The 19374-nt window shown below is 30.6% G+C and overlaps 1 protein-coding gene across 13 annotated transcripts in view; it reads right to left on the bottom strand.

Moving 5' to 3' along the window:
• LOC126899969 (nuclear factor 1 X-type) overlaps positions 1–19374 on the bottom strand; it is a 74354-nt gene that overhangs the window by 40108 nt on the left and 14872 nt on the right. For all 13 annotated transcript variants that reach the window (XR_007702761.1, XM_050675280.1, XM_050675276.1 and 10 more), the window contains exon 2: positions 13623–13778. Coding sequence is in view for 12 of the 13 variants with exons in the window: in XM_050675280.1 (XP_050531237.1) it covers positions 13623–13778 (156 nt within the window). In the remaining variant the exon portion in view is untranslated. The remainder of the gene's footprint in view (positions 1–13622; positions 13779–19374) is intronic.

Below are 19374 nucleotides of genomic sequence, written 5' to 3' on the forward strand. Positions count from 1 at the left end.
GCACTCTCTGCCACCCCTTTGCTAGAGTTAATCTAATTACACACAATGAATGTATACACCATATATGCGAAGGGATAACCTAACAATAATCAGAAATATAATTATACTTTATATTATGCAAATGTCTCAGGGGGAGCATGGGTCGTCGACAAACTTTTACTTTCCCTAATTTTTATTAATATTTTTTCATTCATTTAACACTCCGTGCCATTATCGCCGTTGTAGGACTTTAGTTTAGAAAATTAATATCGGAATTCGTCCGCCACCCCTTTTAATGTAATTAAAACCGTTTTAAAACTCTTATTCGCCCCGTTATTTATTAGCGCTCTTACATGGAATTAAAACTTTTTAAACGCCGTTGGAAAACGACAACTATGGCGACAAAAAAAACAACAGATAAACAAACGACCGAAATGTTGACTCGGAAAATGTAATTAATTCATTCCAACTCTATCGAATTAAGTTAATTGGTCGCTTTACAAATCTCATCTGAATGCATCCGCTTTAAGGCCAGTGTTTATTGGTTTGTATGACATAAATTTTATATACATGATAAATATTCTACCTGTAAAATTGATAAACTTTTAGTTTTCGGTTCTCTTCATAAATAGACTTTCCATAATTTTTTGTTTATTTTTAGTTGTATACGCTGCATTTAATTAACAACCGAATTCAGTTCTTAATATGCTCTAAAAAACTAACGACAAGCTGAGTAAAAACAACTCGAAAAGCTATTAGTTAGGAATATTAAATACCTAGCAGCCACTTTTAGGCATAAAGCTAAGAAAGGAAATGTCATAAAATAGAATACAAAGAGTGTTGACCCCTCAATCTCGCATTTAATTTTAATTTCCAGCCGACCCATGGATTGTTCACCAGGAGAATTAGTTGAGAAAGAAATCTGGCACCAAGTCGTCGAGGGGAGCACTACATTACACCAGAAGCGCTAATGAAGTCGAGTGGTATGACCATTGCCACATTCATTATAATCACTACTCACACCTTTACGGTCCCCGAACATTACTGGTGAAATCGAAACCTTTAATTATGGGCTATATCTTTCCCTAGTTGTTTGCGCGAAAATTAAATCAAGCACTTCTTTTTGGCTACAGACGGTTATTTCTATTACTGAACAGATAAAATTAAAAAGAAATATGTACTCGCAGTCCTCATTTACCCCAGTGTGTGTATCAATTGTAGTTAACGCCGTAACATAGAACGCTNATCAAGCACTTCTTTTTGGCTACAGACGGTTATTTCTATTACTGAACAGATAAAATTAAAAAGAAATATGTACTCGCAGTCCTAATTTACCCCAGTGTGTGTATCAATTGTAGTTAACGCCGTAACATAGAACGCTGAAGCTCTAAATATAAAAATGGCTAAGCGCCTTTAGTATAACATAAATAACATAACGTAGTACACGTGTACTCTACACATCCATGCTTGTTATTATCTAGAGTTACTTAGGGGTTACAAGGGTGTTTGAGTTCCTAGGAGATAAGTTACTGTATAGCCTTGTATCGTTATCATTGTGCACATATAACGAATAAATTTATGAGATTTCGTCGACTTCTACAGTTACATCTAATCTTTAAATATATTGCTGATTGCAATCCAATAAGTAAATTGTGTGTTGATTGAGAATTGCGAAAAAACGCCAAGTTATTATTTTTATTTTAAGCACTGAAAAAAATCTGTATTTCTATAAAATATAAGATAATGAGTATTGAAAAATAATTTACCCAAAAATGTTGCCATATTTAGTGTCGATTGAAGTTTGTAGTCTGGTCCATTATAGCTTGGAGATTGGCACAAGTTTAGCTATACACATGTTTTATTAAGGACTGTACAGGACATTCGCCGATAGTGGATGGAGAGACACAACTATTTACCCTATTATATTATACTTGCTAAGTATATAATATTGCGTGTACACACGCATTTATTATGATCTGGCAGCATTCCGGTGCAGTCGGAGGGATGTCGATGGGGGTAATATAATTTCCCTATACACGTCCCCTTTCGAATAATGTTTCCAAAAATTATGTGACTGTTATGGGCACTATGGATCGCGTTTTACGTATACTATCACATTAGACTTTCGTATCACAGCAGCCGTTCAGACATCATTATTTTTAAGATATTGCTCTCCGCTCTCCGTTACTCCGACGCATATCCACGTCGCTTATGAGAATTTCATTATAGTTCACAAACGGCCGCCCTACATTAAAGCCATCGAGTTCCACAAAGAATTGATGTAGTTATCATAATAATAATAATACTTTGTTATACTTAATTATTATTATCTTATTTCGTCTAGCTTCTACTAACTAATGTTTCCAGAACATATAAAAGATTGGTCAACTCCTACCATAGTAATACTTCATAAATAAACAAACAGTTGTATTCTAAAAGCTCAAATGACACTCCATTACAGACCATAAGGCTTTTATATTTATAAAGTTTTTCTTGAAAATGTGTAGCGTTATGTTATTTTAATGAATTACACCTGAGGGGACTGTTTACTATTTTGAGATGTTTTTTTAATAGCTATAAGGTGTACATTATAGACCAAACGTGTACCAGGATCAGAATTCACAAGATAAAATTACGTTATGGCGTCAGGCCGTGTGGCTTCTTTCCAAAACGTTTCTAGAAAAATGCGGGGTTGTAATTAAAAGTCCTTTGTAAAGATAAAGTTGTAATTCGTTGGCACTTTTGTTTCATAAAATAAAGTTTTCAATTATTATAATTAATGATTAACAAAAAAAAAAAAATAGCCCATTAATGTCAGTTTCCCAATAAATAAAAATTTATAAGTTGCATGAACAAAATTATGACATTTTCAAACAATTTTAGTTGTTTGAGTTATTTTTGTTTATTCAACTATTTGTAATAAATTTATTAGGGACAAAATTAACTAATGAAAATGGGATTAATGAGTAACGTTTAAATGTTTCAGCCCCCACCCAAGAGCTTTTTCATCGACTATATCAGGATATTACCGACTATTGGATTTACTTATCAACAGTTTCAATCTAATTAAGCCTATTTCAAACAATTAATATACTTTAAAATTATAGCTCATAGAACAATGTCATATGTTCGTCTATTGATGATACAGCTTTGTTGTATCCCTAACAGCTTTATAAATAAATAAAACCTTCTAGTCCTAATTGACTCAAGAAAAATATTTTTCTCCCACAGTGCTCCCGTGGTACTCTTTCCAACAATTCAATCCATTCCGTCTTATATGTTAAAACAGTTACTTTTTTTAATCTAATACAAAGTTAATAATACAACAATTCTCAAAAATATTTATAAATATTTACTGCCTGGTCTAATAACAATAGATTAGGAAATTACAACTAAATCAAATATTACAATATTAGATAAAATGTTTTACTTACAGCTTTAAAGATAATTACAGTAGCCATATTGATAATAAGTAAGACATTGCTATTATTATTATTTTAGCTTTTAACACATAGTATTGTTATATTCAGACAATTATTAAGCTTTTATTATTTTTTAAATATCAGTTTGTACAAATGGCGCAACAAGTTTTAAGGGTTTATGATAATCGATTCCGAGACGATGGAGTACAAAGATTGACCTGACGCCATCATAATGCCGTCAACTTGCCCCCGACATTAAATTTAAATATCAAAATTTGTTGTACTAAATTTTTCACATTAGTCATTTAAATTGAACGTTCATTTATATAAAGTTTCCAAAACGTTGGTATTTTTATGAAAATCGTACACAATGAATTAGGGGGGTTATATACACTAATCCCCTCTCATTTCACAGCTACTGGTTTAAATGAATTAACCTATTGAATTCATGCCAGATAAGCTTCAGGTAGAGACTACTACAACAAATTTAATATCTATACCTTTAAGTGCGTTGAATACGTTTTAAAATACTGTAAAACACGCTTGGGATAGAGGCTACGTGAAAAATTTGAATCTTACATTCTCGTAAATTCAAATGACTAACAGGTAAAAGTGCAAGCGAGCCACAGTTTTGGATTTGTTTTTCTAACCGGATTTTGGCGAAGTGTCAACAAAAATTCAGTTCAGTACGTGATTTCCATTTCAATGTTCGATCAATAATATCGTTCGGCGTGGACTTACGTGACGGCGTGACTTTGGTTATTTGTCTAATCGGTTTTCATTGTTGGTATTGGTGAGCAAACGAGCTATACGTAAGATAATTATATTTAATTGGTCCAACTGAATTATAAATTGTACTATTAAATTAATTTACAAAACGAATGAGATAGTTTTCTAATATAAATTGTCTGTTTGAAACAGCGAATGATAATTAAAATAAAAATCTACTAAAAAATTTAAAATTTCATTATTTTTTTAACTGATTGATGGAATCTTAAAATTATTTTAGTACAATTATATCTTAATTAAATAAAATAGTCCATCTTCAGAACTTTCACTAGTAAAAGCTGAAGCTATATCATTCAATTTTTTTTTATGTTTTCAAAGAAATTGTATTACTAACACTTTGTTTTCTTTCATTTATGCGGGCTCACTATTAAAGCCGCTGTCCCCCATAAAACGTCATGGATAGGGTCTAAATGGTTTTAATGTGTTTGCGCCTCATACATTGCCCAGTTTAAGGGTGATAATAATAATCAACGGTTCGCCTTGTCGTTGCTAGTTGCCAGTAGTGCTCTAGGTTAGTATAAAGATATCTCACCTAAAATGCTTAAATTATAAGACACAGACCATTGGGCAATTGCTTGGTTGTGACTCGACTGACCATTGAAATGTGCAGTCTTATCGGACCCTCATGAGTTGCTTTTATTACAGTTGGCGATAAAAAATATACATTTAAGACTAAGCTTGTTTGTTACTATAATTTCTTGCTCACATATCTTACTGTTAAGTTTTACAACACTAAATTCAAAACTAAACACTATAATTTCTTTGTCTATCGGTTTAGTTTTCATCAATGACCTGTAAGGATATAATAGTTATTTTTTAAGCTAAATATAATCAAACATCACCAAAATAAAATAATCATTCTTTTGAAAATTTTTAATACTCAAAATCTTAATACCATTATAATGTTAAATTTATGTTAATTTAATGAATAATATAACATAAACAAACTAAAACTAAAACTTGTTTTAATGGTGCCGGTTATCTACTTTATAAGTTACTATTGAAATGTTTATTGTGGTTTATGTAACTTTCAATAATTTATGTATGCACTGCATTAAATAATTGTGTAACTTAGATTTATGCGAACAAATTAAGCAACCAAAATAATATACCATGTCAAAATAAAAAGCTTAGCAGATTCGAAATTAAATTATGTCGTACTAGATTATATTGGATGTTGTTATTTTCTTTTGTAATTATTCAAATTCCTAATTATATAAATTAATTAACATGTGAACACAATAAACTTTTTTTTCCATTTTTACTCTTCCGAAATTTCTCAATCTATTATAATTACTATAATTCAACTAATTTTTCATCCCAGTATTTTATTTTTTTCAGATTAAAAGCCCGTACTTAACTTCAATATAATCAGTAATGTTAACAACTATGTATAGTTTCTAACTTTGGATAATTTTGGTCAATATAATAAAACAATTGAAAACATGTTGGACCACAGCCAGACGTTCAGTTGGGAAAAACTTTTCAAAACTTTAAACCTAATAACTATTTTGGTCGTGTTGGTATTTTTGGAACAAAATAAGATACGCATATATAGTTATTAACTAATCGATAATATTAATTAAAAATTTCATTGTACATTGAGCCAGTCAATTTATGTCATAATCATTTATCATTTGAGACCTAAAAAATATCTCCTGGTTTTTTCATTAAATAAACTTTATTTTTTTTTCTGTTTTTAGTTCCATCAAAGGCCATAGCGGCCTCTTCAAAGGAGATATTTTTTTTACAGTTTATGCTCCGAAATGGTTGGTTAGTCCATCCGATCTGATCTCTCGCTCAGCAAATAGGCCGATCGAGTTTCAATCTCAAAGCAGCGCGTGTTTAACACTTCCGCATTACCAACTCAGTAACACCGTGCCTCTAAATGAACTTAATATAAAATAATAACTAGAGTTTTATTGTTTTTAAAACTATTGATACAAAAGTATTTTCAATAAATATAACAAAATTAATTTTACAATATTAGTATTTTTTTTTTTTAATAAACGATTTTGTATATATATACAATCAATAAAAACGATAAAAATCACCCAACAGGAAGTAAGGAAACATGTCAATTGTTATAAACAATGATAACAAAAGAAACCCGTTTCTTTACTTACTTAACACTCTCTATGTATAATTTTTTTTTAGTTTTCCCCTACTTTTTAATTAATACGATATTAATATATTCAATATTTAAAATAGGTTCGAAAATTAATCGTCATTTTACATACATTGGTCCAGTAGGAATATCATCAAATATGACCTTTTCAGTCGATAAATATTATACAAGACATTTTATAATAATATATTTTTTCATACAAACTTGTAGTTAATAGTAATCGTGACATTCATCATATCATTTAAAAAAAAGAAGGACGTGTACTTGAGAAAAAGTTGTAATTATACTTCCTTTAGATATCAACTACGCAGGAATCACGTAAAGTTTAATTCTAAGTAAAGCAATTTCAATAAAACAATAACAAACTATTTCAGAATGTACTAATTAAAACACGTCTAAATGACAATATCTGCAAAATTTCAATTAAAATATAACATAAGTTTGATTTTATAATATAAAATGAATCATAATATATTATGATCAGTTAACACATAAATAGTACAGTACAACATCGTTTAAAATCATTAAAAGTGAAATATGAGTTGATTTAACAATTATAGCACAAATTTATAAAGCAGCAGCTATAAATGACATCTTCAAGATCTCTCCACAGGAATGATCTTGTACATAGTATAAGGTTATAATTGATTTTTTAAATATCAAATTAATTCCATTACATTTTGTATAATGTTGTAATACCCACGCATATCACTTTTGAATAATTCTTAAATAATTTATATGTACAGAACAAAAATCACTATGTCATAAAATGTTTATTAAATATCATACTGATGATAAAATAATTAACAAAATTCATTTAACATTTTATACATACATGTTTTTGATCAATAATCTAAATATTGATTATGATGTAATAACTAATACATATTTTAACAATAAAATAGTCACATTGAACAATCGAGATTATCAAAAAGAAATGGGAAATATATAAGTGTTAAAAAAGCCAAGGCTCGCCAGTTCGCTCTTTATATCTCTCATAATATTACTCTCTAAATCTCGTTTTCTTTTCGACGTATCAAAAATCAAGCATTCTATTCCAAGTACAAAAAGTAATAGAACTTGGTGATACTTACAAATCTTATTTCAGCGTTCAAATTATTTTCATCTACAATTTATTTTAAGAGTATAAATAAAGATAACGAAAGGCGAGTCAATTTTATTAATTCTTATAAATACATTTTAATGGCTCAACGAGTATTTGAATAATAAGGTTTTATGAGTAGTCAAAATCATTAATATAACAGTAATTCAAATTTATCATATTGAAAGAATAAACGGNTAGTCAAAATCATTAATATAACAGTAATTCAAATTTATCATATTGAAAGAATATACGCGTATTTTAAAATTCTTAAAAGCGAGGCATTCGTGCTGCTGAATAATTTTTACATCTTTATAACGCAATTAACAACAAAACCTTTGGATCATCCATCCCTCTCCCTTTTTATTATATTTTGAATTACTACAAAAGTTAAAAATATACATAAAGATAATAGAGTATACTACAAAAAGTGAAATTTAAAAAGAAACCTATAAAGTCATTGTTGAAAGTTTTCCATAATGTAATAAGTAGAATTTCCATTTATCTAACGAAATAACTTTGTTAAAAAAGTTTTTCTGAATAATATTTAATGCAACATATTTTTAATTTAATAACGATAACGATTCTAATTAGATAATAATAATTTGTTTTTTAATAAACTTAATGTAACGATTTATAAGCTTCAGATAATACAATCCGCCAATCATGTTTTAGTTGGTTGTATAATAGAAATTGAAATTTAGTCATAATTTTTCAAATACTCAATTTTTTTAACTATTTTATTTGAATGGCCTATTATATGGTTATACGAATATGATATATAATATATTATATTGTATATCGTATTATGATTAAAATTTAATGTTTTTTAATCGAACATATACGTTTGTTGTGCATAACTTAGATAGTATACAACTTAACCAAGATAAATAACGTTTGGTAAGAGAAGATTAACAACTCGAATGGGTAAGCTTATAAATAAGAAAAACGAGACAAGTCTGAGAGATTTTTAGGGGTGGTAGCGGATGTGTAGCGGCATCGGCATATTTCTTCCGTTTCTCCGCCACCGCGACAATGACAACAATTTCGGCCAGAGGTTTCCTAGAGACGTCGAGCAGACAAGCTGTTCACAGGCGCCTTTGAGTCAATCCACTATACCCTCTGCCCTTCAACCCCTTTTTGGTCCCCGCCGTCAAAACGGTTATTTTCCACTGTTAAAACATACGAAAACGCACATATAAAAACACAGTGTTCTTTTATTGTTATGTTATTATTTTTTTGTCAATCCTTGACCCTCCGACAACGGCCATAATTAGTTGCGCTTTCACGTTTTTGGCTTTTATGACGCCATGGTACTAAGTGTAACCATATTTTGTCCGCAAAGTATATACATCAACCGAAAACGGTGAGAGAGAATAACAACGTTTTTAACACACATAAATAATAGTAAACTCGCTGCACTCAGAATGCAGTTAGGGTAAGTTTGTACCGATACGTCATTTATTATATTTTCCTAAACGCGTAAACCACTTAGTAGATATTTAAATAACACTTTGGTGTTTATATTTTAATTTGACAATTTATTAATATTTACAACAAGCCTCGCAGATTATACAGCTGTATCACTTTTACTTTCTTTATAATAGAAATACAAAAAATTCACTGGAGTTAAAGATTGATAGAAAACAATTGTGGGTTTGCTTTACTTAATCAATTTATTGGAATGATTTGATGGGGCGTAACACATTCGTGGCTTTAATCAGTATTTTTCACGACGGTGCAGCCCCGTGATACTTTACTTGCTATATCCAAGAGGTTAAATATAAGGGTCAATGCGAATTGAATTCTAAGACTGCGAACAACTAAACTGTATCAAATGGAACATCACATTATAAGAAGCGCATTGCGACGGCATTGTTGACGTAATAAAAATTACAGTTGGTTACTGCATAAAAAAAATTTATCAATATACTAAAGCTAGCACCATAGAAGACCTTGGAAAGTCGCCCATGGCATAAGTGCACTATAGTGCAAACGCTTTACTACCATAGGTCATGGATTTTTTTCATTTAATCAACAACTCATTTACTTCCTATTATTCATAACGTTTTTATAACGCGCACAATTTTCTTTAATTGGTCGAGTTTTTAATGATAGTGACCTATCAGCATAACATTAGCTTTAAATGGACTATCTCACAAGTAATTTCTTGCACAGATACTGTTAAATAGTGATAATTATTCTAACTCTACAATAGTAATTGATTTTCAGTTATTATTTTGACAGCTCTAATCATAATGCTAGCGAGAAGTAATGATCAATAATTATAGTTAATCTATCATAATTCTTTTTCACTGCAGTTTATTTATGACGAATATTAGTTACAACGTAAATACAAATTTCAGGTACTTAGTAGAAATAAACACAAAAAGGTGACGTAAGTGTTTAAAAATTTACCTTTACACGAGTGCACTGGACCACTTATATGTTTTTGGTCAATATCGGTAACATATTAAAGTTGTTAAGTTGGTGGTTTTTAGTTGAAAATTAATGCAGTGTACTTAAATGGTTATTACTATCTTAATCAAATTTATTCTAGAGTAAAAAAATAAAATGTGTCATTTTAATATATTGGACAATATAAATGGTTAAAATCTTAGACACGTGCCGAAAAACACTTGGTATTTTATTGTAAAGTCACCGCATAGTAACGTAATGTAAACGAAATGGGTATTTTTCTTCTTTCAGCTTACACCAAGATATGACGATAATGCGCTTTAGACGTGACCCGGGTGTGGTTTCCTGCATTTATAAATTTTTTATTATAAATAAAATGTTTAAAAACGTATTTTTACAATATGATTTTTAATTTATTTTCTTATTATATGTTTACTAAACATATTAAGTTGACAAAAAAATGTAACTATTTTTAGGTTGGTCTATTTTTGAAAACTTTTAAATTTAACGACCAACAGTTAAGTCACAACTTAATAGCTAATAAGAAGCGAACAGTCCATACCTAATGAAACACCAACGGAATAATTAAAATGTGTAATAATATAAGAACCGTGATCACAAATTTACGATTTATGTTTAATAGTTTTGTGCGCAGAACGGTAACATTAGACTCTTGTGTGTTTTTAGAAGACGTTTCAAATGGTAGCGGTGCGGTAAGTTTGTAGTATTTTTAGGCCCCAGCAGCAGCAGCCGACCGCATCATTATTCTATGTGGAGCGCACGCGTTTAGATGATGGTAAGAATAATTTTATACACAGACCCTGCAGGGCCAGTTGATGACGCACGTCTGGCTACTGACACAACATATTCGATTTTAAGGTCATCTCAAAATGTATTGAAATACAACAATAAGTACGAAAAAGTTATTAAAACAAATGTTTCCTCCAAGATATGACAGAAAATTGCATTTCGAACTTAATTTTTACAATATTTTAAATATTTCAGTATTCTGTTGTTAAATTCTATGCTTCTGTTAATTTTTTTTATGTATTGCGACCTTTTGTTTTGGAATTACGCAAAGTATGCGCTCCAAAAAATCACTACTTCCTTAAAAATCTATAATTATAATTACACATATTTTTAATTGTAATCGATTACAACATATATTTTCAAAATCAATTGTTTTAGAATATTAAAATAAGAAATAAATTTACCATGTATTTCAAATTTCATAAGAAAATGTGGCTCTTGATAAAATGAGTAATTCGTCCTCTTTAAAGTACAGAAATAAATTTAAATAATACATTAGTATTTACTCTTTTTGCAGCCAGTGATTACAGTTGTCAACATTAACAACTTCAAAAGTATATATAAATCGTTTTTACGAGACAAATATCAAATAAATTCTACTACGATACAAAAATTCAAAGCTGAAAATAAACTTGAAAATTTTATTTATAAATTTGACTTGTTTCCTATATACTTAAGTGTCTGCATATTTTACTGTAATTAAGTCAACCTTTTAAACAATTGTTTTTAGTTAGTTGTTTTATGTGATTGTTAGCAGTTAAAAGTACAAAAAAAAATTTGATATCTCATAAAGTTTTTATTAAAATTATGTTAAGTCTTAGTTAGGTGCATTTGTTTATTTTTACTGTTGTAATAACTTTATTCGTACAACGTATTATTTACTTGGTTGACACTCGGCAAGAAAACAAAAACGTTAGAGGTGAACGGGTTACATTTCAATAACGTATAAAAAAATAACTGATTAAGTATATATCGCACAAACCCAAACGATGATTATAGTTTATGAAGAGGTTTATTTATCGAAATAGAATCGTAGTAATATAACATAAGGTAAATGTAAGAGTATAATACAACAAATGCAAATTTAAGTAGAGTTTTAAAAATAAAATTACTTTAAGAGACATTGTAAAGCAGTTCTAAACATATGATCAATAGCGAACAATTTACTGACAAAATGATTTATTGTACAATCATTATATACTTAATCAAACAAATAATTAAATAGAATTTATCGTTAAAGTTTACCTTTATATTTTATTTTAATAAATCCAACAGTTACATAAATAAATATTGAAGGGAGTATAAATATACAGAAATTAAATTTAAAACAAAATCTCTTGAGGAGGGAAATCATTAAAAACATTGGGACGAACAGTATAGTAGTAAATTTAAAATGTATAGGAGCTAAACAAATTTTGAGGACTACAATAACCTGAGGCTATGAAAATCAATTGAAGCTTAGCTAGTTTTAATTAATACATTTTATTTATTTAATAACAGCAGAAAGTTTCAAAGTATATCGAGTGAAAAATAATTTTAGGCAAAGCAAGTTATAAGTAATGATTATGTCCCGCAATTATATGCAATTTTGTTTAAGCCTTGTTGAAAGGTCCCAAATTTATGCAACTTTATCGTAGGATTTATAGTAGTTTAGAAATATTTATCGTTTTAAGTGGATAAACCTCTCTAATGCCCCTCCCTTATTATAACCTCTGTAACAGCACAATACTAAGTTTTCAAGTCAATTAATAAAGATTTGCACAGGCAGATGGTTTATTGAGAATAACTTAAAAATATGTATAAATGCATATGATTCCTAGTAATAATATTAACTAAATACAATGTTCAGTATTTACTGTTGGACTTAGGTAAGCTTAGCTAAATCGAGTAGGTTATTCGTATATTTATTATATTAAGAGCTGTTATATCTGTTGAAAAATAATTTTTTGTGTATGGTCTCTAAAAAGGAACAACGGCGTATTCCTTGTTTATGGTCTTTGACTAGACTTGTCTGACATTTGCTTACTTATTCTAAACAATTTCAATCTCTGTCAAATCCAGAATTGTTTTGAAACTTTATCATGCGTGGACCATGGCGTAACTGCGGGAGGTCAATTAATCATTTGACAATAGTAATACTAGTATTGCTCACTAGAATACCGTTGGACGGGTCTGAAGATGAATATCGCGCAAACCACATGAGAATAAACAAATACCATTCAGTATATTCGTACGTTTTTTTAAGGAATGTACAAATTGAAAACGATACTTCAAGTAGCAAGAAAACTCATTTGAAAAATGACTGCGAAATACTGAATTAACACACTCGAAATGTATTCTTTTTAGCTATTTAAATTAATTCAACATTCGATCTAAAAAAATTTTTTTTATTTTAACTGGACATTAGCTTCAGATGTTTTTTAAATACATCCCACACATAGAAAAAACGATGTTGATATTGATAACAATCAATAATATAATGTTGTTATTATAGTAAGTAACAATTGAATTATTGAACGTGAATGACAAATTTTTAATCACATAACAATTAACATTTTGTAAAAAAAACATTAGATAGGCATAACTGTCAAATCTGTCTGAAGATGACTATCAGCCAAGTAAACAGCGACAATTTATAAAATTATTTTTATTATATAATGCCAAGCTAAAGCAAATAACATAATACTTGTATATTATGACCTTGAACTGGTCGACCACCATCGTTGGACGGTCAACATTTGAAAAGAACGCGTGCATAAAACATACGAGTTGTTTATATTAATAATTTTTACTTTATACTCGCACATTATCCAAGAGTATTTTATTGAAGTAATTCTTAATTTTTTGTTCCTATACCTCTACTGCCACATTATACCACCCGCAGATAAACTATGACCATTATGAAGTCGGTGTCGCATCGCATGCGAGTCAACTAAAAGTATTTAATTCTATCAACTCGAGTGTAGGCACTTACCATAAGCTCCTCCTTGCAGCGTCTCTCCTCTTCCAGCGACATCCGTTTTTCATGTTTTTTGAAATACTTGCGTTTGGCCGCTTGCAAGTTGAACCATGTGTACGAAAAAGCTTTTACATTGGGCAACAGAGCCTCGATAAATGGATGGAACTCATCCTGGAATAATAAAAAAGCCAAACATTAAATTTACATAAAAAGTGATTCTTATGCAAAACACGAAATACATAAGCAGGTTTGCTCCAATATCAACACTTGGATATTTTACGGTACTATAGAGAGACCACGTGGATCATAAGCTGCCAATTCGCACTGGGTTAGTAGGGATTTCAACGATATCCTCCTCTGGTGCCAGCGACACCGTCGGGGGCTGCCAAACGCACTACCGCAGTCGCCGTGACCCCGTTGGCCAACAGTTCTTATGCAATTGGCATGATACCTACGTTGGTATACAGTCTACAAGTGTACAAATGCAGTCTGAACGTCGAACACCCACAAAAAGGTGTACTACACGTCATGAACGAACAAAGTATTTGAAACTGAACGACAGCTATCAACAAACAGTTGGTTCCTACTTATTTGTATACTTGTTTGATTTCCTACTTAGAGATCTTATGCAGTACTATTAGTAATTCTGAAAAATAACAACGCTGTATTTTCAATAAAATTTCAAGAAAGATTCACTGTACGTATTCACAGGTATGAGCAGTACTTGTCCGTCTCTTAAACAGCAACTACATTTTACAGGAGATTTCACATTTTTTAAAACAAACGTGTAGTATCATATCTTCTCTATACCTACTACTTTAAAACATTTGATATAATTATGTTGATGTAAAATATTGATTAAACAATCAACTATTCACTACCGTTAAACCACAACAGTCCAGCGAAGCCATCTGGCAAGAATAATGAAAACAATACAGTTGACTAGGTCGATTTAAAAATATCACGTTAATGCCAAAATTGTTTTGTTAAAATCTTTTATTAAAAACCATTTACTCTTCAGATTTATCCTTTTATAAAATATGACGAAAGAAACTTAAGAAATGTGTAATTTAATAGGCAATTAAAACTATAATAATATACAATCAATAAATGAACAGTTTTAAATAACTCGGGATGGTATGAGAACAATTTAATTAATATAAACTGGCAATTCAATATACACAGTCTATATCTAGTCAATAGGACATCGAGAATATTTCCATATACTGAAAACACAAACAATTTCTAACGTATCAGTCAAAGCCTAAGCCAAGCGAAAAAAAGTATTTTTTGCACCGTTATACTTATATACATATATATATATTTGATGACTTTACAGGTAAAATAATATTGTTAATGTTAAAAATAACCCATCTTCATTTGCATGCATAATCTTCACAATATTGACATGTAATAAAAATAGCATTGTGTGTGTACGCTTGAAAAGACCACGATCAGATACCAGATCGATAAAAAATCTGGTCGTAATTAATGATACTAACGTTGATACAATTGAGATTCTCCATTCGCGTATGGACATAATTTATTGTAGACAGAACGGACATCTGCAAATCAAAAGTAGTATTTTACGCGGCAGTTGTCGAAAAAGACAAATTGTCGGGGCCTATCGTTCAATAACAGAGATGTCAGTATGTCATCGTTCGATTTAGGACACCGGAAACGTTTGACGTATGCTTCTTACTCCTATTTTTTATCACAACAAGTTAAACAAAGCAATCGTAGTAATTATTCAAATTTAATTCGTTCAATTGTTATTATTATACAAGTGCACACTCCTGTTGGTCTGGAGATCCTGTGGTCTAGAGCACAAAGCGAACGCGCGCACATGCTAGTAGAAAAATCACAGAGGAAAAAATAAAATATAATAAAGAAACGACAACCGCTTACATGTGCTGTGCATTTGAATATATTTAATTTGTATATCCCACATGTGTTGGAAATATTAAGTCGGTTGTTTTAGACTTACACTGTACGCGATGTATACGTTTGCACTTCATGTGTATATATAAAATAATTCAAACGGATAATTTCCATTTACATATTACACGGGCATGCTCACGCTGATGAGAAATTATAGTGACCTCACGTCACAATAAATATTATTTGTATCTCCGAGGGAAAAAATGGCGAATTTAAATAACGCTCATTATGAAAACAAAAAATAAATCAATAAAAATAAGATTAGATAGATGACATGATTTTTAACGCATATGACATAAGAGAAAAAAATTTAAAAGACTTCAAGCAGATCCATTTATATTACGAATATAATATCTATAGATAATATTTAGAGATACATTACGACGAAATTGTAATTATTATTTTTTTTAATTTTAAGCGGAATTTTTAGTATTGCATCATTACTTTATCGAATTGGACTCTTCGATATATTGAAGATCTCGAGTACTTTACTAAGGCAGAAAGAACGTTTCCGTTATCCCCCGTGGAACACTGAGCTTACTTTGTGTATGTAAATTACATGATATCAGCGTCATTTGACCTCAAAATTAAATGGTCGGCCAATAATATATTACATGTAATACAGCCGCAATAGTATCATATCTGAAGCGTTATTACGACCCATCCTCATAATACACACATACCATATCGTTTATCTTCTTCTGTGCCGTATAAGTTATCTATCATCTTATTTTGTTATTTATTTTTTTATCCCAGAAGAAATCTTAATCGGATCGTGTGATGTATGATTATGTGCTCGACTATTAAATAACCTATTATAATAATGCATTCAAATACAAGTGTAATATTTATTTTACAACTCCATAAAACCATTCAAACAACAATGACATCCGAGTTTGCGTACAACAAGAGAACTTATGACTAATGATAACGACTTTTCGAGGAAAAAACACGTTAAACTTGAATTCAATCACATATCATACAATCCCAAATATTTCTGACTGTCGTTAAATTAATGAAACGAGTAATTGTAAAAACGATAAAACTAGGTTTTTTAAATATTTTCATAAAAAATAATTATTTAAATTTTTTTATACTGTTCAAATCGTATCTAATATTTCGTATTTAATTTTTCTTAGAAATGTCTAACAGTTGAAAATTAACTCTCATTAACTTCATGTTATAATCATTACCGATTTCTAAAATTAAAAGATTTAACCATGCATCATAATTTCAAAGACAAATGTCAGTAAAATATACGAACGATTGATTAATCATTTATCTAAAATGATATTTAATTTAATAAAAAACGTAGAAAAAATAAATTTCAAATAAACGCTGTGAATATCGTTGTCCAAAGAGAACTATTATGATTTTTTTTTGTCCGATGAGATACTTGAATTTCAATGGCTAATTTGCCAATGCACGCGAGTTCTACAATAACCTGTTTGAACGATTGACAAACCGATTTGCGGACTTTCTGGTCGCGCGTGCAACGTGAATTCAACGAGGCAAATAAATATTACTCTTTTCTGTGTATCAGACGCGTTCAATAAAATAAACTACAGTTAAGACAATGTAAATACATTTTTATGCAGCGCAGTAATTTCGTTCCCGACTGTTCATATCGCTCTATGAACTCTTTATTTTTTGCGGCCCAGTGGGAGGTCATAAGCCGACCAAAGAGTATAACCATACCGATTTCCACGGTTTGGATTGTCCGCGGTCGAGATCAACAATAAACCGAGTTGGGATATTTTTGAACCGTGACGAACACATGCACAGATGCAGCCAGTAGGCAAAATCGGTACACACTCTCACTGACACGGCCGGCTTCTGGGTTCGACTTAGCTAAAACGCGAGCTAAGCAGTACCGTCTCCGCTCATTGCATACTACTACATCGTTGGCTATTTATAGATCCAAAAGAGGCTTATCCGTCAGTGCGGAGTCACTCTGAACGGCTAAAAACTTGCATAACCGTCATGCGCATGGAGTATAAGGTCGACAACCTTGTTTCTCCTACTCGATTAAAAAATAAATAGAAATTAAAAGAAAAAAGACATTATTATCGCATATTGTGTATACGCGAAGAGACACAACACTACACTAGCAGCGGAGGGACACCCACATTCCCCCGGCACTGTCGTATATTTCTATAAAACATGGGAGTTATATATACCCGTTCAGCTATGTATTATAGCCCATGTAGAGGCACTACCTATACTATACGCGTAACATGATACCTACCTCGTGGACACCATCTCCCCCGAAGAATGCCCTGTACTCTTGGCGGACCCTCCCTATCATTCTGGTACGCTTTTACTCGCCATATAACGTGAAATGTTCACGCGAACTCTCACACAAATCCGAGTTACTGTCATTGTCACTTTTTAGTCAGATAACATTACCATCGTTTCGAGATTGAATATCGGTAAATCAAATAAATCGTTTAGTCGCAATGGTTGTCCATCACTTTTTTAAAACTTTATTAAGTCGATAAAGAATGACTGATTATTTAAAAAGATAAGGAGAATTAGAACAATTTCAACGATAATATCAACTTCGTGTTGGATACGAAACCAAACACTCAAAAAGGGGTTTTATGCGTTTGAACTTCTTAAATATGATTAGAAATTTTTTTTTTTTATTTTAGTATCTTTATGAAACCACTGTCAGACTTTTTAATCATTAGTATAAACTTGAAATAAGAGCTTCGAATGAATGTTATAACACATCTCGATGAAACTACTATTAGTTAATTATTTTGAACTGTACAATAAAGATTCGCCTATATTAAAATGTCAACTATTCATTGATAATATTATTGACAGATAATAGAATGAAATCTCTTTTGGAATTTTTCGATTTTGATTTTTATGAATAATTGATTAGTTAAAGTAAATTATGATTGAATTATTATAATTTTTTAAGTTAAAGTGAGGAATTAATTAACTTAACTGTTTTAGAGAGTGCCAACAAAAAGCTGAAAAGCACAATAAACGCAATTTACGTACAAATACAATTATAAAAAAACAAAAGGGGATAGAAAACAACACTGAATAGGCTTTGTTTTGATTGTGTTAGGGATGGGAACTAAAAATAATAACAAGTAGGGAGAAGGTGTGTATGACCTTACACTAAAACTACGTATTTAATAGGCAAATCGGAGTGGATATGGTGTGTCTTTGCACATTGGGGTATGTGTAGTCCGCGGCACCATATAGCGTCATCTAAAAGTGGTTATACATTCCATTTGCATAATTTTTTTTCAAAAACAACCCGTATCAGAGAGCAATAAACAACTGGAGGGATGGGTGCAGACGATTTTTATAATATGCAGTCTCATTCTCGGTCGAGCCCAGAGTAATAAATAGTAGTTTGTACTTGGCGTATTAATGCGATTGCCTCTCTTTTTTCCTTAGCCCTTTTCTACTCTTCACACCCACCCCTATCTTCTATCAAGGGCTCTTGTCGATGCATTTTCTTAAGCAGATAAGATCTAAAGGAGCGCGCATCATCATATAACTCAGTGTGTATAAGCTTTGAGAGGGGCACTGTGCTAACTCGAATTAAAGGATAAAACGTCGTAATCTTCCTTTTTCTTTTTTTGCTTTTCCTTATTTATTTTTATTGTGGATTTCCGGACAAGATTTACATAGGTTTCAACCAACCGCAGAACAAAATTTCTAAGAGTTTAATTTTTAACAAATACATCTGTAATGTATTACCATAAAAAATACATTAATGTAGAACATCTAAAATACCCATTAATTGTAAACACTTAATAGCGCGATGGAACGTACAAATTAATATTTTCGCACTTGT

The sequence above is a fragment of the Daktulosphaira vitifoliae genome, unplaced genomic scaffold (genome assembly GCF_025091365.1).
Source record: "Daktulosphaira vitifoliae isolate Bord-2020 unplaced genomic scaffold, ASM2509136v1 Scaffold_2, whole genome shotgun sequence".
NCBI classification, from domain to species: domain Eukaryota; kingdom Metazoa; phylum Arthropoda; class Insecta; order Hemiptera; family Phylloxeridae; genus Daktulosphaira; species Daktulosphaira vitifoliae.